The 24,235-nt window shown below is 45.3% G+C and overlaps 1 protein-coding gene across 6 annotated transcripts; it reads left to right on the top strand.

Annotated features, from left to right (window-relative positions):
• Positions 1 to 82: 82 nt before the first annotated feature.
• Positions 83 to 24,235, top strand: AIFM1 (apoptosis inducing factor mitochondria associated 1). Of its 6 annotated transcripts, none has more exons than XM_081179440.1 (17): positions 83 to 262; positions 5,982 to 6,109; positions 7,332 to 7,425; positions 7,851 to 7,880; positions 8,713 to 8,837; positions 8,927 to 9,057; positions 10,545 to 10,635; positions 11,689 to 11,773; positions 11,906 to 11,982; positions 13,417 to 13,525; positions 15,650 to 15,757; positions 17,520 to 17,608; positions 18,304 to 18,444; positions 20,124 to 20,266; positions 21,910 to 22,034; positions 22,409 to 22,605; positions 23,959 to 24,235. In XM_081179440.1, the coding sequence occupies exons 1-17, from the start codon at positions 190 to 192 to the stop codon at positions 24,028 to 24,030; spliced, it is 1,818 nt and encodes a 605-aa protein (XP_081035566.1). In that variant the 5' UTR covers positions 83 to 189; the 3' UTR covers positions 24,031 to 24,235. The 6 variants fall into 6 exon arrangements, with proteins under 6 accessions (XP_081035566.1, XP_081035568.1, XP_081035565.1 ...); XM_081179439.1 differs by lacking the exon at positions 5,982 to 6,109 and adding an exon at positions 3,000 to 3,142 and having other exon boundaries at positions 84 to 262; XM_081179442.1 differs by lacking the exon at positions 7,851 to 7,880.

The following is a 24,235-nucleotide window of genomic DNA, read 5'->3' as shown; positions in this document are numbered from 1 at the left end:
CCCCTTCCCAGGCGCCCCTCCCCCTGGCCGTAGAGTCGCAGAGCCCCCGTTCCTAGAGCGGCAGCGCGCGCTGACAGGGAACACGCGTGCGCAGGGAGACCGGGGTTCCGCGGGCGTCTTTCTGTCAGTAGAGGTGGAGACCTGGATCGAACCTGAATCGGGTCGGTCCCCGTTGCCGCCGCCGCCATCATGTTCCGCTGCCGCGTGGCTACCAGGCTAGTGCGGGCGCTGGGCCCAAGGTCACGGGGTCGTGCGGGGACAGGTGAGCGGGGGTTTCGCCGGCGTGGCCTGAAAGGGGAAGGCAGGACAGGTGGGGGGGGGTGCGAATCTCCAGAAGGTCTTTCCAGAAGTCCCTCAGTCTCCCCTTCGGGAAAATGGGTTCAGCGCTTCCTTTGCTGCAGTGTGATTGCCATAAATGACGTGTCTTTGTTTTTAGGGTACATTAAACACACACACACCCGCTAATTCTGAACGTAGGTAACATGTTCACAACTTCTAGTTACGAAATTGCTTCATTCGTTCCAGATGCCCACATAAGGAAATCAGTTCCACCTGCTTTGATTCTCGGGGTGGGGGTGGGCCAAGGAGAGCTATTTAGGATGGAGTTGCCAGCTAACCAGAAACAAAGAAAAACCCCGAGGTACCGCATAATACACAAAGGCAATGCGAAACTGACTCTTTATTCCAAGGAAGTTTATGGGTCGTTATAACGCTATACTTCTGCAAAGGTTGATGTGCATGCCAAGTCTCCCCTAAAGCTCTTAAAGGGAAAAAACAAACAAACGAGGACCAACGTATTATTCCCAAGCAGGTCTACCTGGAAGTTATCCTTGCTGATTTCAGTGGGGCTTATTAATTAAGTAATAAACATGTGTAAAGTACAGATATGTAGCTACCCAGTTCACTCCGGGAGGGGCACGCCATTGTCTCTTGAGATAGATGGATGCCAACAACAACAATTCCAGATCTTTCCAAGTGAATGGAACTCACTTTCCTATCCTAAAAGATAGAGTTATTGGTCTTGCAACCAATTATTACTGTTGTGTCATCCTTTGCTTACGTCCTAAAAAGCCTTTGTTGGCACCCATATGTTAATAGGCTACATTTTTGGAGAACATTTATTTATTTATTTTCAAATTTGTTAGGATTAAAGTTAGGATGGTATTAAGAGGCCAGAGAAGAGAATTTGGTAAACCTAAATGGGCAAATATCAAAGTACAGTGCCTAGAGTCAACACACCCTCCTGGTGTTGGTTAATCAAATGAAAGATTTCAAGAAGAGCCCAGCACTTGACGTGTTCATACATCTAACTACTGTAATTGGTCACATCTAACTACTGTAATTTGGCTGTTGAATTCCTAAAATGATCTCATTTCTGAAATCAAGAATGTAAGCCTATATTTCTCCCTGGTCAATTATAAATGTGTTTGCTTGGAAATATGTCTCAAATCATTTTGGTGCAATTTCCCTGTTGATCGCTGAGGAATGGAATGTGTGTTAGTTGTAGCTTCTTTTGTTTTCAAGTAAAATGCGGTTATAGTAATGAAGAAAGAAGTGAGTAGGGATGCTGGAATATTTAAAGCTTAGCTCTCTGCATCTCTAACAAGTCTGATTCTGTACACATTAATGGTGCTTAAAGTCAATGATTTCAGTGAGCTTAGGAATACCTTAGCTCTGCATAGACTTGGGCTGCAAGACTCATGTGACTAAATTGTAGTAGGCATGATGGGGAAAACAGACTCCCATTTACTTAACCTTTACTATGTCATTGAAGGTGTTAAATCACAGCTGAAGCAGTCTTGTATTGGATCCGGAATTCCACATAGGCAAATTAGCAAGCTGATGAAGGAGGGACAGAGTGCTCTCTGCCACTCCTTCACATGTTTGCTGCACTTTTAAGCCTCCTTTAAACAAATAAACCAGTCTGTTTTTCACTCACAAGAGCAATGTCCCTTATGAGTACAAAGCAGGTAAGTAAAAATTATTGCAGGTTTGTAATTCTAGGGGACTTAGTAACAGGGAGAAGTTAATGGGTGCTTATGAACAGTTACTCTTGATTTTGGAAATCAGTCCACTTGCCTGTGGACAGGAATGGAATGCCAAGTTGTCAATCAATGCTTTTAGTCAGTGTTAAACTTAGTTCTTGGCTGTGGCCTCAGAGCTTGCTATGGTTCTAAGTTGTGGCCTCAGAGTTGCCAATGATGTAGATTACTATTGGTACATTTGAGTGTATTCTGCTGAACCCAGTTGCCAACTGAATTTGACCAAGAACCGTTGCACACTTGCCTGGGAGGAAGTATCACTGAGTGTGGCTAATATACATGTATAGGATTGCATGTGACAGGTATAAGATTGAAACAAAAAGTTTTCAGCAAGCATCTAAAAGATTATAGTGATGGTGCCTGCCTAATAGCAATAAGCAGGGAGTTTCAAAGTACAGGTGTTGAAGCAATTGCTCTTTGTTGCTTCCTAACAAGCCATGATTGCTAGCCAACCTGAAGGCATGGCTTGGAGATCATGGCCTCTTAGGGAGCTACAAACCATGATTCTTGGTTCAGACATAAAAGGGAACCAAGGTTTTGTGGTTTGCTTATCCTATTTGCCCCGGGGAAGACTAAAGTGGGAGTGATGGGACAGCATGTGTACCAGCCTATTTCACATTCACAATAAACCACGGTAAACCAGAATATCTATTATGTGTTAATGTGGCTCTTGTCTCTCAACTTAACCTTCATTGCAAAGTGATTGTGAATATAGAGATGGGGGGAGGAGGGGAGGAACCTTGTTGTGAGCCACCTTGAACCCCTTATTTTAAATCCGAGGCCCACCTTCGTGCTTTGCATTAGAGGGTAAACAGCTCAATTTTTATCTTTTGGGATGTCTCAGTGAAATAATTTTAGTACCAATGTAGCACTGGCTGTGAAACAAGTAGATTGCTCAACTGTCAATTTATAACTTAGCTGTTGACTATTCTCCCTCCTAACAAATTGTGTTTCCAGGCAACTTCTTTCAGCGATGGAAAGTTCCCTTAGAAGTTCAGCTGAGCAGACAAATGACTAGTTCTGGTGTTCCGGGAGGCAAAGGCGAAAATACTGTCTTTGCCTTTCTTGTGGGCTTATCCGCCTTAGGAGCAGGGGCCTATGTAAGTAGAAAGGCCTGATGGTCAAGAAAAGAGCAAGATGTCTCCTGCTACACGGTGGTCATTTCTCTTCTAAGCTCTCCTTTGGTTTCTGCTCTTCCTGCTTCTCATCTCTGTTTCTGTGCTTCCCTTCTCCGTCTGAAAAATCTCACAGGAGCAAAGTTAAGCCTGGCTCAGAAGTTAACCATTTCTCTCATTGTTTCAGTTATCTCACCAGAAGGGCAAACACTATATATCCACAAACAAATGGCTACTTTGTCTGCTATACAGTGGTACCTTGGTTCTTGAACTTAATCCGTTCTGGAAGTCCGTTTGACTTCTAAAACATTTGCAAACCAAGGCACAGCTTCTAATCTGGGGCTGATTGGCTCCAGAAACAATGCCAACAGCTGAAACAGATGTTCAGCTTCCAGAAAACATTCACAAACTGGAACACTTGTGGGTTTGCAGCGTTTGGGAGCCAAGCCGTTCGGGAACCAAGGTACCACTTTATTGAGTTTGTACAGAAACTAGATTGAAATTCTGTGTTTATTCTTACTGGTTGGAAGAATTCTGATTTTTTTTGTAAAGGAGAGATTTTTTTTTAGCAATTATTGCATCATACACTGAGCTAGTCCCTAAGCACAGGCTGATACACTTGCTTAGCCTGAGAGTTCTGTTTATTGCTGCTTTCCAGACACATTGTATAATGCTGTAAATGCCATAGCTTATGACATTAGCAGTAGACAAAGCCATTGTTTTAGTCTCCGAGGAAACTTGCAGATTTGGTATTCTGGTATTCCTGGAGATTGGGTATATGCAAATTTGGTTTAAGGATTTCCCTCCCACGATACCCTTTTTTCAAAAGAAGGTCAGTTATGAATTATTGTTTAAAATCAGATTCTTAAATAGCAGGACTTAACCGAGGGCAAAATAGGAACATTGGCTTTGTTCTTAAATTATGGTTTGGTCACCAGGATCAGACCTTAGACTTGTTGCACTCCTTGCACACTGATTCCCTTCCTGGTTTGAGTATACCATGGGTGGCTGTTATGTTCAACTCAATCAAACTATGGTTTGCCTACAAAACAGATTTGGAAATCCATTTCAAACCAAGATTCCAGGCCATCACTGGAAAACTTTGGGGAAAGAATGGGTACATGAGCCTGATGCGTGAACCTGATAGCAGAACAATTGGTTTGTCTGTTCTCTGAGAATCGAAACCCCTGAGTCTTTAAGCAGTCGGGATCTGCAGGATGCTTTGATTGCGTTTGTGCAATATGTTCTTAGTTTTTGGCTCATTTGTCTTGCTTTGATGCTGCTCTGTCTCAGCAAGGTTTCCATGGCCCACTGGAGACCCTTTTAAAATAGAAAAGCTGCTATTATTCAGTGTCTCTTCTTCTTGCCCCCAACCCCGGTGAAATCCTGCATCAGCCACTGATGCCACTACTGACCAGCTATTTTGGACTTGTGCTGATTTGGGAGTAGCTGCCAGGAACTGTGGTACTAGGGAGAATGGGGGTAAGAAATATTTATTAGGTCAGACAAGTAGTTGATCTGTCCAGGGCCATTGCCAAGTCACAGTCTATTACTAGTCTGGCTATTACCAGTCATCCGTTGTCTCTTTGTTGAAACCCTTTTACTAGGAAAGCTTTTGCGTTGGACTTTGCCTATATAAAGCATAGCTTACAATTAAAGCATTAGGTTTTCTAAACAACAAAACAATATATAAAGATATTGTTCTAAGCAATATCTATTATACTAGCTACTTTTAACCTGAGGTTCCCAGTGGTCTCTGATCCCAGGGACTGGCCAAGCCTAACCTTTCTTAGCTTGACCACTTATGCAGCATCAGATGCTTCCCAAACCATTCAGAGGATCTGCCCGTGGAACACACCAAAATCATTTTCTAAAAAGAAACTGCTGGGGACAGCCTAAAACACTCTTCAAAGGAGCTAATAACTGATGTTGTAAATGAAAAGAGGCCATTGAGCCGCCCATTGTTTTGGCAACTGAATGGTGACAATTTTCCAGGGTTTGGGGCTGAGATATCTCCCATGACCTACTTCCCGATACTTTTTTTAAAGTGTAGATGCCAGCAATTGAACTGGAGACTTGTGTATGCAAAGCACACACTCTACTCTTTGCATGTGCTTCCTCTTCTAAAAAAACAGTACGGGGTGGGCAGTTTGAAACCTGTTTTGGTGGAGACATGGGTAAATCTAGTGCATTGTGCAAATGTACAGTTACCTGCCACCTTAAGACATTATGCTGGGTTCCTTGAACAGAGAGATGTGAATAATCTCAGAAAGCGACTAGATGGAGATTCAGAGTGTGCCTCTCATTTATTTTGAGAGATAGGAAAGGAACTTTGGAATAGTGTGTACCTCTTGTGCAATGTTGCCACTTCATACATCATCACCATCATGTCAAAATGTTTAGGACCCAATCCAAAGAAGCAGCAGAACCTTTGCAACTGCTGGTGGTAATGGGGAATGATTGTGGCATCTGGGAGTAAGACAAACACCTGCTTTAGCATTCTCTTCTGCAGAATAATTTCATGAAATAGCAGCTGTTATGTGCGGACCTCACCTTCTCACATGCCTCAGCTGCAGGAGGGGAAGGCAGTGGCTGTTCTTGAACAAGGCTGCTTCTTTTCATGGTCAAAGCTAAATCTACAATGAATCAGGGATGAAAAGAGTCATTTTCTTTACTATGAATGAACATCTTCTGTCTTTTAGCATACTGGTTTTGACACAGCCCTTGCTCACCCCAAGATCTGTATAATCCAGTGTCCTAATTTCATACTCAGAGCTCTCTGCTTCCTTTCCCTCTTCTCTTTCCTCCCTGTCTCCTTTTACAGTTTTGCAGTGCCTGCATCTCAGACCCCCTTCTAGATCGCTAACGTCTCCAGGTGCTCCTGGCAAGGGCAGCAGCAACCTAATGTACTTCTTAATTGTAGGAGGAGCAGTTACGGGGGCAGGTGCTTATGTAAGCTGCTTTCCATTGAGTTTGGTTGCCGGGGCTGGTGGGTGGTGCATGACATAACTGAAGGTTGCCATTTCATGCTGGCAGTCTTAAATGTTCACAGCCTAATCTTTCTATAAAATCGAGCTTTACTGCAGCCTTCTCCAACCTGGTGCTCTCTAGTTGTTGTTGCACTACAACTCCCTTCAGTACTGACCTTCAGCCATGTTGGCTTGGCCTAGTGGGAGTCCAAATAAACATCTAGAGAGTGTCAGGTTGGGGAAGGCTGACTTTGGAGTTCATGCTTCTGGTTGTGATAAATCAAATGCTTGTCTTTGCTCCTGCTATCTTTGAAGGCTCAGCTTCTTTGTTGATGGATGTTGATTCTCTCTCTGTCTATCTCTCTCTGTCTCTCCATCATTATTCTTTTATCTTACACAATTTTGTTCCTATTTAAGAAGAACCTTGCACACTTTTTCATTTTTAGCAATTGCTAACTTTCCTTTCTCCCCTACTTCTTCCTCATATTTGTGTGATTTCTGCTTCTTGCTAATAGATGCTTTAATTCACTTTTTGCATGGATTTGGGGTATCCTGTTACTTTTTCAGACCCCCTTTGGGGAACTATACATGGTTTTATTTATTTACTTTTTGTTGAGAGGGGAAGAAATAGTCCACGGGCACACTTTGAACCAACTTATTTCTCAGCAATATAACTCCAGTCGACAGCGACTTTCACTAGAGGCAACATTTGAGTACGACTAGCCTGCTGAGACTTATCTAGCCTCTCAAGACCACAGCCACTGCTTCCCCCATCCCACAGCTGTCTTGCCCCTGCATTGATGCTGCCTTAAGAGAGCAACATTTGGATTTGGCCCAGAGCCCAGTAGCTGCTGATCCATGAATCAGGTTTTCCAGTTGTCTGCACCTTTATATGTTTGCTGAATCTAAGCCTGGCCAGTGCTCTGTAGCAACCTTCACTTGGAGTTGCAGAAATTCTCTCCCATCTGCAAAAGGGGACTCTCAAATTACCCCTTGCATTTCAAGCCCACAATCTTTGTATAAAATGTGTTCCCACTGCCCTCCCCTGGGGAGGCAGACGCTTCCCTTTTTTTTTGCTTTACTTCCTTGGAATGAAGCCACTTTTCCTGAGTGTGCCGGGTGGACAAAAGCCAATTGCTCAGCTAACAGTAAATGCAAAGATAAACCAAATGTATGTCAAAATTGTCACCTGTTTGGTTGTCTAGGCGTACAAGACATTAAGAGAAGATCAAAAGCGGTATAATGAGCGCATTGCAACCATGGATCAGCGCCCCGAGCAGGATGCAAAACCCCTGTCAGGTATGTATCTAGCTTTATCAAGATTGCCTCAACCTTTAGAAGAGGGATGTGTAACACCTCCAGATGTTGTTGAGCTCAAGCTCTCATCACTCCTCACAGCTGTCCATGCTGGCTGGGGTTGATAGGAGTCAAAGCAGGTCCCTGATATAAAATGTTGGTTTGCAAGCTGGGATCTGCAAAGAAGAGAGTCCAAATGAGGTTCGCTGTTTAAAAAGGTTTTACCATCATGTAAGGAAACGGAGCTGTCAACAGAGGGAAAATAGGCCTTTAGCAGTAAGATTCTGAGCAAATACGACCCTATCCTGTTAGCTGCAGCAGACATCCCCATCAAATTAGCACGTTGGCCTGATCCGCATGTGATGTGAAGTTGCATTCTGCTTACCTGCACAGGGCAGCTTTCCAAATTGCATCTCCTCTCTTTCCAGAAGCAGATGCTGCCTCCCAGAGCACAGCAGGTGAGAGAGTGCTTCAAGACAGACAGACTTTGTATCCTTCCCACCACCACCAAAGTATCTTTGAATAGTGTTATTTTTACAATGTGTGCTGGTTCAGAAATAAATGCTGCAGTGGAGGCTATGATGGAGCTCTTCTGTTTTGGATTATAAGGAAGGAAGAGACGTTTTTGGGGTCCCCTAGGAAAATTCTGTATTTTGCCCCTGTGCTTGGGCTTGTGATCCTGGTGTGGTTTTGATGCTACTGTGAATACAGGAAGCTGCTTTCTACAGAGTCAGAACAGTGATCTGTCTAGCTTAATATTATCTCCTGCCCTCCAGGGTTTCCTGTCCCTACATGGTGATGTCAAGGAATTTAACCTGGATTTAAGCTTTAGGCTGACCCTGTTTGTCTCTTTGGAGTGACCACCATTGTTTTGGAGGGTTTGCTAAGTTGTAGTAAGGCTTACAACAGGAGCAGAGCACCTGTACCCCTCCAGGTCTTGCTACAATTCACATCACACCTGACAGTTGTTTGTGCCGAGAGGTGGTTTTAGGTAAGCTACTGTCCTCTCAGCTTCAGCCCCTCATTTCCAATCTGTCGGTGGCACTATCGACCTACTTCATAGGGGTGTTCTGAGGATTGCAACAATGAAAATATCAGATGCATGTTGAATACATGAAGTCACTATATTACACACTAATATTGTTTCTTTGGTATTAAAATTATTCTCAGGCAGAGAGATGAGACTTAGCTCTTTTCTCTTTCTGTTTCTTTTGGACGAGAGACCTTTTTCTGTTCGGGTGTACCTTTGTGGTTGCCTTCACTATCCACTTGGTTATCTGTTGCTTGCAGCCCAAGAAACAGAAGCAGCCGCTCGCTCAGAAGTTCCGTCCCATGCTCCTTTCCTACTAATTGGTGGAGGCACTGCTGCTTTTGCTGCAGCCAGATCCATCCGGGCTCGAGATCCTGGGGCCAAGGTAAGTGACAGAAGTTTGGCTGCGACATCAAATTTTCTTGTACTTGTTGAAGTTCTCAAGGTAAATATTTCCACTGCCTCATGTCCAAGGTATTGATTGTGTCTGAAGACCCTGAACTTCCATACATGCGGCCCCCACTTTCCAAAGAACTGTGGTTTTCAGATGACCCAGATGTCCCAGAAACGCTGCGGTTCAAGCAATGGAATGGTAAACAGAGGAGGTGGGTTTCTTGTTCCTCCCTCACTACATTTCCCCCCCAAATGTGCCAAAATGATGATCAATGTGAGTGTTTGAGACTTGGAATCCAAAGCAATGCCCTGGAAAGTATCTGCTGTTACCCAAATAGGTGCCTCATGTTCCTGCTTGGCAATGAGCTCTTTCCCAACTGAATAAATTTGGAGCAAAAAAGTTGGTTTGTTATCTGCAGGTTGGGGCATTTGCTCCTAGACCTGCTTGTTGCCAGGATCCTTGCAAACAGTGATGGACCTCTTGGCTCTTGGTCCAGCATGGCTCATTGTATGTCCTTGAGCAAGAGTGTATACTCAGGATTGCTCAACACAGATCAGTTACGGCTTAAGTATTGAGACATTGTGAATTGCTTACTTTGTACCTTTAAAACATGCTGGTGGACCATGAAGATTCTGTGTTTTTAAAAAAGTATGAGGTCAACCCATCCCTGGCATGAAGGATCCTGGTATCTTTCCCAAGAATTGCTTTTGAGTTTTAAGTTTAATGTACAGTTTAGCATTTTTGTCCAATTTTGTTGATCAAAAGCTAAGGGCTCTCGAGGCAGCTTATGACCCATTGAATGATATAATAATCCAACAGTAAGCGCAATAAAGGGACGTGGGTGGCGCTGTGGGTTAAACCACAGAGCCTAGGACTTGCCGATCAGAAGGTCGGCGGTTGGAATCCCCGTGACGGGGTGAGCTCCCGTTGCTTGGTCCCTGCTCCTGCCAACCTAGCAGTTCAAAAGCACATCAAAGTTCAAGTAAAAAAATAGGTACCGCTCCAGTGGAAAGGTAAACGGTGTTTCCGTGTGCTGCTCTGGTTCTCCAAAAGCGGCTAAGTCATGCTGGCCACATGACCTGGAAGCTGTACGCCAGCTCCCTCGGCCAATAAAGTGAGATGAGCACCGCAACCCCAGAGTTGGCCACAACTGGACCTAATGGTCGGGGTCCCTTTACCTTTACCTTTAAGCACAATAAAAATAGGCACCCTGTATAATAATAACAACCTGTAACAATAAAATAACAGCAGCAGCAGCCAGTCTTAAGCAGCAAGTGTTGTTCCTAACTAAGATTTTACCTGCTTTTAAATATTCATCAAGGACTGACTTTCACTGGCCTCATGGGGCAGTGAATTCCACCCAGAGGCTATCACTACCCAGAAGTCCTAATTTTCAGCTGCATAACTTGAGGAGAGTAGTGCAAGCACTTTGAAGCAGGGTCACCTCTGGAGATATTAAAACAGGAATAGGCAATGTAGGGTCTTCCATGCATTGTTGGACTACCAAAACCCACCAGCCCCAGGGCCAATGGTCAGGGATGATGGGAGATGTCATCCAACAGCATCTGGAGGGGACCACATTGACCACTACTGGGTTTGAGTATGTGGAGGTATGCATGGGAGGAAGCAAGTCTGAAGATAATGGCTACTTAGAGTGGAGCATCACTTTCTCCCATCTTATTTATCACCCCACTGCAGTATATACTTCCAGCCACCTTCGTTCTATGTATCTGCACGTGACCTGCCTCACTTAGAGAATGGTGGAGTGGCCGTCCTCACTGGAAGGAAGGTTAGTGTAGCATTGATTACATCTGTTTCATCAGTACCATATCTCTCCTTTATTTCTTGAAACCAAAGCAGAATCAATAACAAACCCAAGCAGTGTCAAAACTGAAAGAGATGATTCTGTATATAAAACAGCATGACACCCAATTTTAGCAGGGGGCTGGCAGAAGGGTCGTAGCTCATTAGCGGAGTGCATATGTTGGCTGTGGAAGATCAAAGGTTCAGTCTCTGAGTCAGGCTGGGAAAGACCTCTGCTGGAAATGGTAGAGAGCTTTTGCTGCCAGTCTGCACAGACAATGTGTATTTAGATAGATCAGTAGCCTGACTTGTACTAAGGTTGTTTCCTATGTTCCTAGGGAGGAGAAATGTTAAAAGGCTTGCAAAAATTAAAAAGGGCTTGCCTGGTGCCAGAAGATAAGAGTTGGCACCAGGCAATGGATAGTTTGTTCCATAGCAATGGTTGCCTCCATTTCTCTTATTGTCACCCAAGCCAGAGGAGCCCATAGGAGGTCCTCTCAAGATGATGTAGGCAGTGTGAGGAACCTCAGGCCTCAGGGGCAATGTTGGCCCTCCAAGCCTCTCTGCTTAGCCCCCAACCTTAGGCGATGACTCATACCAGCCCTTCTCTTTATCCTCCTTGTGTGTGTTTTCCTGGCTGGAATGCATCCTTGAACTGCAGTGATGCACCCTGTTTGCCTGAATGTAGAGATAGAGGGAATGGGAGTCTTTGGCTTTTGCATGGCTGAATGAAGCCAGCTGTACAGAAGTAAGAGTTAGAACCATTTCTCTGCCCACTTTGCCTCTGGCCCCACACACCACTGGCATGCAAAGGTTACCTGTTAGGGGAGCTCTTCCCAGCCTTAGGTCCCTAGACATTGTTGGACTGCAACTCCCATCATCCCTAGCTGGCAGGACCGGTGGTCAGGGATAATGGGAGTTGTAGTCCCAACAACATCTGGGGAGCCAAGGTTGAGAAAGGCTGCATTAGGGAATGCTGCTCAGGTTCTGTGCGCTCACTCATTTCTGTGCGAAACATGAATTTGTGTTTGACTTGCAGGTGGTCCACATGGACATCAGAGGCAACATAGTGAAACTTGACAACGGTTCAGAGATCTCCTACGACAAGTGCTTAATTGCCACAGGTTAGGATGTGGAGGCTGCTTCTTTTTCTCTTTCGGTCTACAGTGGGTGGACATGGGATGTATTAGCCAAGATGCCAGAGGGCTCTGATATTCTGCCTAGATGTGATTTTGGTATTTCGTTTGTGTCCTCAGGTGGTTCTCCAAGGAATCTTCCTGTGATTGAGAGGGCAGGCAAAGAGGTGCAGCAGAGGCTCACCCTTTTCCGGAAGGTAATCTGAAGAGGGGAACCATCTTTTGACCAACAATTCATCCATCAGTTGCCATGATTAATTTATGCTTATTAATTGACTTGTTTGATTCCCCCCTAAAAAGCATATTAAAAAAAGAAAATGCAAAGCAGACAAGCACTAGTGTTTCTTGAACATCTCAAGATATGAAAGATATCAGAAAATCCCAGAGCAATTTCTCATTTTTTCCTTGTCTTCTTCCCCCCCTCCCTGCCACCCCAAATTGATAACATTAGATGCAAGTGTCTTTCATGTGTTGTTTTTCTTGAGTGTGTGTAGAGAGAGAGAGGGAGAGAGTTTAATTTCTATCCTGCTTTCCTCACAAAGGAGCCCAGGGTGGCAGACAACAAAGTAGTTGGAACAGTGCAGTTGATTTAAAATAAAAGTATTAAAAACATTGGAAACAATAACAAACATTTAAACATGTTAAGAACATTTTAAAAATGTTAAAATGTGCAGCAAATGAAAAACATTTTTCTAGACTATCATCCGCAAAGAACAGGTTCTGTGCCCCATTTAATTTGGATTGAAATCTTGTCCATAACCAAGAGTTTTCATAGTTACCAAATCAACTAGTAAGGTAAAGGTACCCCTGACCGTTAGGTCCAGTTGTGGACGTCTCTTGGGTTGCGCGCTCATCTCGCTCTATAGGCTGAGGGAGTCGGCGTTGGTCTGTAGACAGCTTCCGGGTCATGTGGCCAGCATGACTAAGCTGCTTCTGGTGAACCAGTGGAGCACACGGAAACGTTGTTTACCTTCCTGCCAGAGTGGTACCTATTTATCTACTTGCACTTTGACGTGCTTTCAGACTGCTAGGTTGGCAGGAGCTGCGACCGAACAATCGGAGCTTACCCTGTTGCGGGGATTCGAACCGCCAACCTACTGATTGGCAAGCCCTAGGCTCAGTGGTTTAACCCACAGTGCCACCCGCGTCCCTAATCAACTAGTAACAAACAACAAAAGCTTGGCTTTCCTTCAAACTGCTAGCTTAGCTTGCATTGACTTTCATTGTTTGATAATGTCTTCTCTTATTTTGCTTTATTGTGTTGATATTGTATCTGTTTTTGTTATGTTGCTTTTAGAAGGCTTCTTTAGAAGGAAAAAATGGGGTGTGGATATTGAACTGAAAAAAATGGGGGGATTTGTCATTTTTGCACTACTCAGTCACAATTTGGGTGAACTGCAGATTCTCACCTGTTGGTTATGGAAAGCTCACATCCCTGTCTTGTGTTACCTGTAGACCTCAAGCAATACCAAAAGAGAATGGGCTCCTAGGTCCTCTGCTCGCCTTGTAGCTCACTGGTCTCAGTGAGAAACTATAAACTAAGAACTTTTCTGATTAATGTACTGAACAGGGACACCATTACTAACACTGACTAAAGAGAACTACTGAAATGCTCCTCTATCTCCTTGCAGGTTGAAGATTTCCGTTCACTGGAGAAAATTTCCAGAGAAGTCAAGTCAGTCACCATTATTGGCGGTGGTTTCCTGGGTAGTGAGTTAGCCTGTGCTTTGGGGCGAAGAGGTAAGCGTGACCTCTGATTAGTGAGAGTCTGCAAAGAGCAGGAGTTGAGAGTGTGATACCAGGGTATAAATAGCCACTGGATCATCAAGCTTATTTGGCTAAACCACTCTTACTCCCTGTTCAAACCTGCTGCTGTGGTGATGAACAAGGCAAGAATTTTAAAGCGCTGTGCCACAATGCAAGGACTTAGAAATGAGAATAGTGGAATAAACGCAGTGAGTTGCCTTGCTCGGAATGAATCAGTCGGGTCTGGGTTGTTTTCACTGCAATTAGGTCAGTTTGTCAGCATGTAAAATCTCACATGTTCCGCCCATGTTCAAATTTTTGCCTTTTGATTTACTTCTTGGAGTTGTTGAGAGACACACTCTCCTGAGAACTAGTAAGGTTAATTGTAGACTAGATGTGCTAAGTCTGTTGTCCCTTTAAAAAAATGACTGGTGTCTTAGCCCCCCATCCTCACCGCTAATGACTGGAGGTCCAGCTTATATCTTCCCAGGTTCTGAAACTGCACCAGAGGCTGCCCAGCCACTCCCCCCCCCCCCATGATTCTCTTCTGCAGTGATGAGGACTAGAATGTTGTTAATGTATTAAATGTGGCTGTTCTCAGGATACTGAAGTTCTACTCTCCTGCATGGGTGATTCTGGGAGCTTGGAGCACAACAGACCTGCCTAAGTGGTGATGTGTACCAATTTCCCAGGAAGCCAAGCAGACAGAAACCAGCCTTGAGGAGTTTCTCACTTTTGAGTGTGCAGAAGTCTGCTGGGCATAAAAGAAAGCAGGAGTACATGCATTTACTGGCTTTTGCTGTGACTAATCTTGTTCCCAGCCTCAGTCTTGTGTGTGCACACGCATGCACAGGTGTTTAAATATTCATATGGCACCTCTTGGTCTTTTGCTCCGAAGGTATCTTACAATAAATCTGTCTCTCATTCGTGCATGCACGCAGCACCAAGAAGCAACAGTATCAGAAAGCATCAGCACTGAAGATAAAAACGGGAGATAAAGCAATGGAAACGAACAACTGCAGTCTTCCTGCAAATTGAGAAAATTGTAAAATGATATTATCCCCCAAACAATCAGTGAATTCTATTGACTTGATGCCAAAAGCTAACACTGATGGTGCTGTTGGGGGAATTTTGGATTCCATACCCAATAGCCTGGACAGCCAATAGAACCCAGACACCAATTGTCAGTCAAACAGGATTTTTATTTAGGTGTTGCAAGGCCAGTGCAACACAACCTGAACCATCAAGTAGTTGAAGGGTGGCATCCCAAATTTGAAAAAAAGCACAAGCTTTTTTGTTATGTCCATATATGGCAGTACTTCTGCCAATTAGCTTCTACAGGTTTAATCGCAAGCCATAACAACTTTCTTACCTTTTCCTCCTTGGTAAAGGTAAAGGTAAAAGGACCCCTGACCATTAGGTCCAGTCGTGGCCGACTCTGGGGTTGCGGCGCTCATCTCGCTTTATTGGCCGAGGGAGCCGGCATACAACTTCCGGATCATGTGGCCAGCATGACTAAGCCGCTTCTGGCGAACCAGAGCAGCTCACGGAAACTCCGTTTACCTTCCCGCCAGAGTGGTACCTATTTATCTACTTGCACTTTGATGTGCTTTCAAACTGATAGGTTGGCATGAGCAGGGACCGAGCAACAGGAGCTCACCCCGTTGAGGGGGATTTGAACTGCCGACCTACTGATCGGCAAGTCCTAGGCTCTGTGGTTTAACCCACAGCGCTACCCACGTCCCTTTCCTCCTCCTAGTTACAGCTATAGTCCTGTGTGCATGCAATTTCATCCTTCTCTTGTGGTTCCCTTGCAAACATAGCCTTCACTTGCTCAACCCTTCTCACACACATTCCAACTTTCAATTTTATGGGCATGTCTGTGGAGGGTATTTCCTGCACTGGGTGCTAGCTCAGAAAAGACCCTTTTTCCAGGTCTCTTCCTGCTTACTCTGTGAAGGTGGGGACACCTGAAGGGCCTCTTAAATCATGGACAGGTTTAAATGGGAGAAATACAATCTTTCATGTACTCTGCTCCTAGGCCTTAGGGCTTAAACCAGCACTTTGAATTATGCCCTAAAACAAATTGTAGCTCACACTCTCCAATTCCCTTTGCAGCACAGTCACGGGGCCTAGAAGTGATCCAGATGTTCCCAGAGAATGGCAACATGGGCAAAGTTCTTCCTGAGTACTTGAGCCACTGGACCACCAACAAAGTCAGGCGAGGTAACGCCCTTCCTTTTCTGCCTTCGTGCTGGAGCTGTTGAGAGGCTATCCTTAAGCACCCAGACGCATGTCAGCCTGGGCTGTAGACTGGCATGGTCTGATTTTGAGGCTGCAAGAGCCTCTCAGCAGGAAGGCTTGCATGAGAATTGTCTCTAAGCCATCTTTCTGTTCCACAGTCCTTGTGCAATGAGGCAGCTCTGCCGCTTGATCCTAGGAGGCATAGCTGACGCTTGCCACCCCAGCATCCTTATCTCATGCCTGCAGTATGGCCATGGCACATTTTCCTAGCTGCTTAAAGCATATCTGCCCTGCCGCTTACATCCAAAGCAGCCACCTAGCATCTGCGTTCTGACTCCCTGCGCAATTGCTACTCTGCGTTTTCACTCTTTGGACAGCCAGGTGTAGGCTCCTTCCTGCAGCTCGGGAGTGGGGAACTGCTGTTGTGCAGGCTGAATCCGGCTTGCAGCAGATTCGCACCCAGCTGCAGTTTCACCTCATCTCTCCCAGCAACTTGCAGGAATGAGGAGCGAGTGCTGTGTTCCTCTCCTGGTGAGCCGGTTCTGTTTCTGTGTTGGGCCATGAGAAAGAAAAAGTTTTTTTGAGGGGGAAGGGGGGGACTGGCAGAAACAGAATTAAAGTGAATGTCTGCTGGTATGTAACTCCCCCCCCGGAGAGAATGTGGCCCTTGACTTAAAACGCTTCCTGACTTCTGTGCACCCTGCATTGCAACCCTTCCTTTGATCTCCCTGCTGTCAGCTATAACCATAGGCAAGATCCCTTTTTGTAAACTGCATCCCAGCCTGCCATGCCTCTGTAATTGCCCTGCCAAGTCTCTTTCTGCCTCAGCTATTAATGTTCCCCCTTAAGCAATAGCTGGGATAGCTCAGTTGGCAGAGCGTGAGACTCATAATCTCAGATTCATGCGTTCGAGCTCCATGTTGGGCAAAAGATTCCTGCATTGCAGGAGGTTGAAGTTGATGACCCTCGTGGTCTCTTCCAACTCTACAATTATATTATTCTAATCCCCCACCTTCTCTCTCTCTCTGCTGCATTGTAATGGTTGGTGGCACTCCTGTTCCATCCCTGCATGCTTAGTTTACAAAGCTCCTAAAGTTTGTACAGATTTATTAAAATGCCACAGTCCCTGCCTTCAGGCTGATGAGCCTAATAGATATGAAAGCACAAATGGAGTGGGGAAGAACAGGAAGTCAAGGCATGTAGAGGCACTCGCTCATAAAGTTAGCATCCATGTGCGCACTTCCGGTATTGAAAGGAAAGGTGGCAGGCAAGAGTGCAGTGCTAGTAATTACAATGAGCATGGGGGAAGCAAATTGATCACTGGCTTTAAATTGAAGGTGTTGCGGCACCAGCACTGTTCCTTTTGCTGCCCTGGGGTGAGCTGGATGCCCTCCAGGTCTTGACCAACCCTGCTGCTGTGTCTTCTCTCTGTCTGGCAGCAAGGCAGTGTGCAACCTTCAGGCATTGCTAGGGTTGCCATATTTCAAAAAGTAAAAATCAGGATACCCCAAAAGTTGTCGAGGTTTTTTTAAAAGAAGATCCCAAAAGTTGTTGACCTGCCTAAGATCCAGGATGAAGCACCATGTTTTGGAAATTCCCCCCATAGGTCAATTCCACCTTTGAAATCCCAGTAATGTCCGGAAAAATGCAGACATCTGGGAGCCCTAGCAATGCTGTCTTTCTCCACTGCATCTCTCTGCCTCCTGCCATCAGGCAGTAGTTGTTTTCTGTGCTTTACTTGCAGAGGGAGTGAATGTGATGCCCAATGCCATTGTCAAGTCTGTATCTGTTGTTGGAAACCGACTGCAAATAAGACTGAAGGATGGAAGGAAAGTGAGTACTGGGCAAGTGACAAGATGGATCACCTGCCTTTGCCATGTTCTGCCTCCACTGTCAGAGCCAGTACAGTGGTACCTTGGGTTAAGTACTTAATCCATTCCGGAGGTCCATTCTTAACCTGAAACTGTTCTTAACCTGAAGCACCACTTTAGCTAATGGGGCCTCCTGCTGCCGCCGCGCCGCCACAGCACGATTTCTGTTCTCATCCTGAAGTAAAGTTCTTAACCCGAGGTACTATTTCTGGGTTAGCGGAGTCTGCAACCTGAAGCGTCTGTAACCTGAAGCGTATGTAACCCGAGGTACCACTGTTTAACACTTGTGAATAATGTTACTTGAAACCACAGGAGGGGAGAGTGCTATTGTGATCAGGTCCTGCTTCTTCTTATGTTTGTGTGTGTCTGTCTGCGCACAAAAGGAGTGAATTGTGATAATAATATAACCCAACCCTCGGTTCCTGCTCCCTACTGAAACCAACTTTAGTCGGTGTAACTGAAGTAAATGCATAGTCTTTCCCCTCTCCACCCCAGTTAAGCTGACTCCTGTTTCACTCCTTTTCCTCTGCTTTCTCCTCTCTGTCATATTTTGGACTGTAAGGACTTTGGGGCTAAGACTTCTAAGTGTTGGCAGCCACATAGTACAGGTAGTTTCAGAGGAATTATAAAAACGGTCTGCTTTTTCTGCTTTTTCAGGTGGAGACCGATCACATTGTGGCAGCTGTGGGCCTGGAGCCCAATGTTGAACTGGCCAAGTCAGCTGGCCTGGAGGTGGACTCAGACTTCGGGGGCTTTAGGGTCAATGCAGAGCTCCAGGCCCGCTCCAATATCTGGGTGGTAAGTGTGTTTGTGTATGTATGGAGAGAGCGTCTGAATGGGCCTGAGCTGCTGGAGAGTTTACTGAATATAAAGATTTAGTACAGGCAACTCCCCACTTAATGCAGTGGTTATGTTCTGGGGCCCTGTGCGCATAAGTAACATTGCATAAAATGGGGAGCACCCCTAAACACCCTTTAAACACCTCTACCACTCTCTCTTCAATCCAAACAAAAAAATACTGTATCCAAAAGTATCCATAACTGGAATTGAAGCTCTGGGGATAGCTGGAGGATGCGCGGGAAAGCAGTGCTGCTCCTGAGCTACCCCACACGTCGGCTATTAGGCAAGGAGGCTGAGCAGCCAATACAAATCCCTGCTGTGCCTCCGGTCTTTTTGGGGCTTCCTCCACCCTCACTGAACTCTTAAGTGACTTTTGTCAGAAAGCCTCTCTCCCACCATTTCCAAGTTTGAATTGAACTGTTTAATTATTTCCCAGTACCACGCACAAATCGATCACGCTTAAGGGGGGTGAATACACACCTGTATAATAAGAGCATCAATTATAATTAAAATGCTTACATTCATGCAGCTTTCCAGGGCAAAGCTCTCCCAATGTGGTTTACAAAAGAGAACTAGCTTTACGTACACATCATGAACATTATGCTTACAAATGACCTGCAGAATGATCCACCTGCAATGCTTCCAGTTTAGCCCTCTCCACCCCCACCCCCCCCAATTATTTATCCATCATCCTGTGATCTATTTCACTGTGTCTGTTTATCAGTGGTTCCCCTGCCCTGTCTCTGCTTCTTTCCTTGGATGGTCCAGTGCCTCAGAACTTTGTTCTAAGGGTGGAAAGGTTTTGGAAGTTGAACAGCAGTCTGTTTTGGATATGGTTTCAACCAGTGTTTTCTAACCTGGAGACTTCCAGATGTTCTTGTACTAGAACTCCTGTCATCCTTGCTGGCTGGGGCCGATGGGAGATGGAGTCCTAACTATCTGGAGGTTGGAGAAGTCTGTTTTTAGACTGTCTTAATTTTCCTCCAAAACTCTTCACACCTGTATGCCAGACAGTAATTCAGCAGGTCATAGACCTGGGTGTAAGTACAATGGAGAGGTGGCTACAGCTGTTTCTCCCTTGAATGGTCTCAGCAATGGAAATTGGTTGCTGGAGGAAGTGGGGGAGACAAAGCTCAGTTTTTATCTAATCACAATGGAGGAGTGCCCAAATGCTGTTTTCTCTCCCTCTGGATGATGACAGTTGGAAGGAACATCCAAGCATGTTGCTTTTGAGGAGCAGGGGTTAAAGGAGAATGACATGCTTGTTGGCATGGAATCCAGTAATGTGCATGGGATGCTGAGAAACTGTTCCCATTTAAAGCGAAGAAAGTTAAGCTTCTGGTCATCGTGACACAAATTCCCTACTCCCCAAAAGAAAATAGCTAAGGGTTCCTGACTGTGACTAGCAGCATATTCAGTGCTGAATATGGGACAGCTTCATTCCACTCTAGTTTTAATCACTCTCCAAAAGCCCATTTCCTCTTTTTCCATCTCCACTAACGGTGCAAGCATTCTTAAAAAGAGTTTCAGGCCACCTTTCCCAGCTGGAGACCAACAATGCCCAGATTGAAGCCAAATAAATCTCTCATTAATTTGACCTTTCTCTGCCCAGTCCTCACCCTTTGCACCTTTCCCAGGCAGGGGATGCTGCTTGCTTCTATGACATCAAGCTAGGCAGGCGGCGTGTGGAGCACCATGACCACGCTGTGGTGAGCGGAAGGCTGGCAGGAGAGAATATGACGGGAGCAGCAAAGCCATATTGGCACCAGTCCATGTTCTGGTAATGTGGATTCTCTTGTTCTGTCTGATTTTGCTCAGGTTGAGCTGATCTTCCTGGACCTTTTCAACGTACTGCATTTGCACCAACTTGGTGTAGCAAAGTCATAGAATCTGCCTTTCATATTAACTTAACTCTGTTGGTTCATTTGGCCCAGTATTGTCTGCTCTTGATAGAAAGTGGCTCTCTGGGGTCTCTGGCAGAGGTATCTTCCCCCTGTGTTGGTGCCTGAGATCCTTGGTAGGAGATACCGGGAATTGAAACTGGGGCTTTATGCACTTAAGTATGCACTAAGGACCATTGCTGGCAGTGTGGAAAAGCTGCCACAAAAAACACAAGCTCTGTTACAGGAGCTAAACAGCTGTGTCACATCCTAAATGTTCACCTGAGATCTGATCTACCCAAGCAGTAGAATAAGGTGGGGATAAGATGGTTAGGCTATAGATTGAGGTTGGTTTTTGAATGCTCCCTTAATATACAAAACAAACAAACAAAAACAAAAATCCTGCATCCAACAACCCACAAGTAGAAAGCTAGGAGAAGGTTCTAACATTTCTTCCTGATATGCTTTTCCTTAATTCTTGGATACTACATCATCATCATCATCATCATCATCATTATTATTATTATTATTATTATTATTTCTCACCCCTTGCAATATGAAATGGAATATTCATTTCCTCATCTCAGAATTCCAGACATCTCCCCCAAGGCTCCTACCTCTGCTACTCGCAGGAGTAGCCAACATGGCACGTCTCTGTTGTTGGACTACAGTTTCCACCATCTTTAACTATTGGCCCTGCTGGCTGCAGCTGATGGTGTTGGAATCCAACGGCATCTGGAGAGAACCACATTAGAAAGGGCTGCTATAACGAAAAGCTGTACATATTCTGTCAAACTAGGATTTGATGTGGTCAGTGTCCTTGATACTTCAGCTTTTATTTAAAATAAAGAGGAAAGTTCTAGTTCTTAGGGCATTAAAATGGTTGAGCAGAATGCTCCAGGTTCAATCCAGCATTATCTGTTAAAGGATCTCAGGTAGCAGCTGATAGGGAAAGTCTGTTACAGTAGATCCTGGACAGCCACTACCAGTTACAGTGGACAGTTCTAGGCTTGGTGGACAGCAGTTGACCTGGATGAGGCAGCTTTTGATATCTGTTGGGTTTTCAATGGATGGTACTTTTACCCCCGTCCCTTACTTCCCATGAGTTGTCTGACTGTCTGTCTGTCTGTGTGTCATCTATCTACCATAGAACTGGGAATCAAGGCAGCTCACAAAAATGAAAACAAACACGGATAAAACACATATGGCTAAAAACATGTTCACATGAGTAGAACAAATGCATCTAAAACAACCAATGACATGCCACTCTACATAATACCTGTGACAGCATTTTGTTTTTCTTGTAATCCAAGAGTTATGCTCCAAAACATTGGTTGCTTTCAGCCCACATTATAAAAACATGGATGCAGTTGGGGGTGTTTTTTTTTAGACATGCCAACTTTCCTGGGCTATAATAAAGAGATTCAAGATATTGCAGAGCCTCTCTGTGTCCAGTCATTCTTTCTTTGTGCTTTGAGAATGCCAGTTACAACCTGCCTTGGATTTCTGAGCTAGCCCTTACTGTCTTCGCTTGGTTCTTTAGGAGTGATCTGGGCCCAGATGTTGGCTATGAAGCCATTGGTCTTGTGGATGGCAGCTTGCCCACTGTGGGAGTGTTTGCTAAAGCAACATCAAAGGACACCCCAAGATCAGCCACAGAGGAATCAGGTGAGACTTCGTTCCTTAACCATGCTATGCTTGGGCTTAGCTTCAGTTTTTCCACTGGTTGATTCATAAAAGAGTCATCTTGGGTTGGAGGAAGTGTTTGTTTCTTCTCATAGGGGTAGCTTTTGATTTCTCCCTTGGAGTGAAACGCAACCTACTAAAGATTATCCCAGAAGTGGGCAATCCGTGCCCTTCTGTATTGGACTACAGTTCCTATCATCCCTGGCCATTAGCCATGCTGACACGGGCTGATGGGAGTTGTAGTCTATCATCATATGGTGGGCCACCGGTTGGGGAACCCTGGCATGCAAGGCAGGCAGGAGAGGAGAGGAGAGCCCAACAGGCTGTGCACAAAGCTAAGACCAAGTTTATTCTAGGAACTGGAATCCGCTCCGAGAGTGAAACAGAATTAGAAGCACCAGAGCTCAAGGTCTCAGCCGCCTCGCCTTCCAGCCTGCAGTCCCCACAGCAGGGAGAGGACTACGGGAAAGGCGTCATTTTCTACCTCAGGGATAAAGTGGTGGTGGGAATTGTGCTGTGGAACATTTTTAACCGGATGCCAATTGCTCGAAAGGTAAGCAGCATGAGTCTGGGGGTTGGGTTTATTCATGGGGTGTGCCGTCGACATCCACGTGGCTGCCGTTACTTAGCCCACTGGTCTTCAACTGGTGGGTCGGAACCCACTAGTGGGCTTCAGGGTGACCCAGGGTGGGTCACAACAGGAGTGTTGCCACTGTTCAGACATACCGGAAAAGATTAAGAAATGCATGTTTGGGTTAAAAGTAGGCCCTGGGTCTGAAAAGGTAGAAGATACCTTACTTAAAAGGCTGCAAGTGGCTTCTACAGGAAGTGCTTCTTTTTCATGGGCAAAAAGAAGCACTTCCTGTAGAAGCCACTTGCAGCCTTTTTATAGTCCAGAAGAAGTAATAGTTCTGTTGATGCAACCTATGGCACTCATTGCCTTGAGATGCTGTATTTGGCAGTTAGCATCAGTGGTCTTCTTTTAAATAATTTTTTTTAAAAAGGGCCAGCAGAACTAGAACTGACTTGTCTGCCAAACTCTGAAGCTGTAATCAGACTGCTGTGAATAGAGATGGGTAACTCTCCGTGGATGAGATGCCAGTGATCCAGTAGGGTGATGCTAGTGAAGATACAGACAGTTCTTCTAGGGAATGTGTCATTCTCCATGTGTTCACCCATATATCTGGTGTGCTTGGTCTCTGTGGCTATTTAGAATAACTGCAGCACGCCACTGCTTCCCCAGCTCACACTTTTTTTCTTGTGGCAACAACGAGAAGAAGAAGACCTTGCAAGTAGGATCTAGCTAGCATAAAGCAAACTTTACAGCCATAAATGCATTGTGAATTGCAAGGTAGGAGGCTTGGAGGTGATGCTCCTGATAGCCTAATGGAAGAGAAGTACAGGGCTGGTCTTCTTGCCTGCCTTGCACAACAGCTAAGGAATAGAGAAGGCAGGATATGAGTCCTCAAGATTACATGAGTAGCTGGATTTCATTTAGGGTCATGTCATCTTGTCCCCCGTATAGATCAGTACTATTTGCCCTGACTGGGAGCTGTTTTCTAAGACCTTGGACAAGGGTATTTCCTAGCCCTGCCCCCTCCCTCTATCGGGAGATGACAGGGAACAAACCTGAGAAACAGCAGTCTACATCTGGCCTAGACTGGGCCATTAGTTCTATCTCATTCCAGGTTTTGCAGATTAAGTATCTTGCATTGCATCTAATCTGTTTTCTGAGATAGTAGCAGTGCTGAGATTGGCCCGGGGGCGGGGGGCTTTTCAGAAAGGACACCCCATGGAGGTTGTTAGCAGGGTGGAGTAAGTGGTAGTTCAGGAGCTTCAGCTGAACAGTGTAGGCTCTTAGCAGGTAAAGGAACACAAGGCAGAAGCTGCTTTATTTCTCTTGCAGATCATCAAGGATGGGGAAGAGCACGCTGACCTCAATGAAGTTGCCAAGCTCTTCAACATTCATGAGGAATGAGTGTCTCGCCCAAATCCTTGGTCTGGAGTGCATTTGGAAACTCGAGAGATGAAGGCCTAGGCACCAGGCTGAATGGGCTTGTCTGCTTGTGTGCCCCCTCCCTGTCCTGCCCACCAGAGTGTGTGTGAATATTTGTGAATGTTTGTAATGGCCCAAGACTTGGGCTCTCTTTGCACCATGAATTAAACCGGATTCTAAATAGCAA

Source organism: Podarcis bocagei (genome assembly GCF_964188305.1).
Source record: "Podarcis bocagei genome assembly, chromosome: Z".
In the NCBI taxonomy this organism is placed as follows: domain Eukaryota; kingdom Metazoa; phylum Chordata; class Lepidosauria; order Squamata; family Lacertidae; genus Podarcis; species Podarcis bocagei.
The sequence above is the reverse complement of the archived record's forward strand: the minus strand, read 5'-3'. Positions and strand labels throughout refer to the sequence as shown.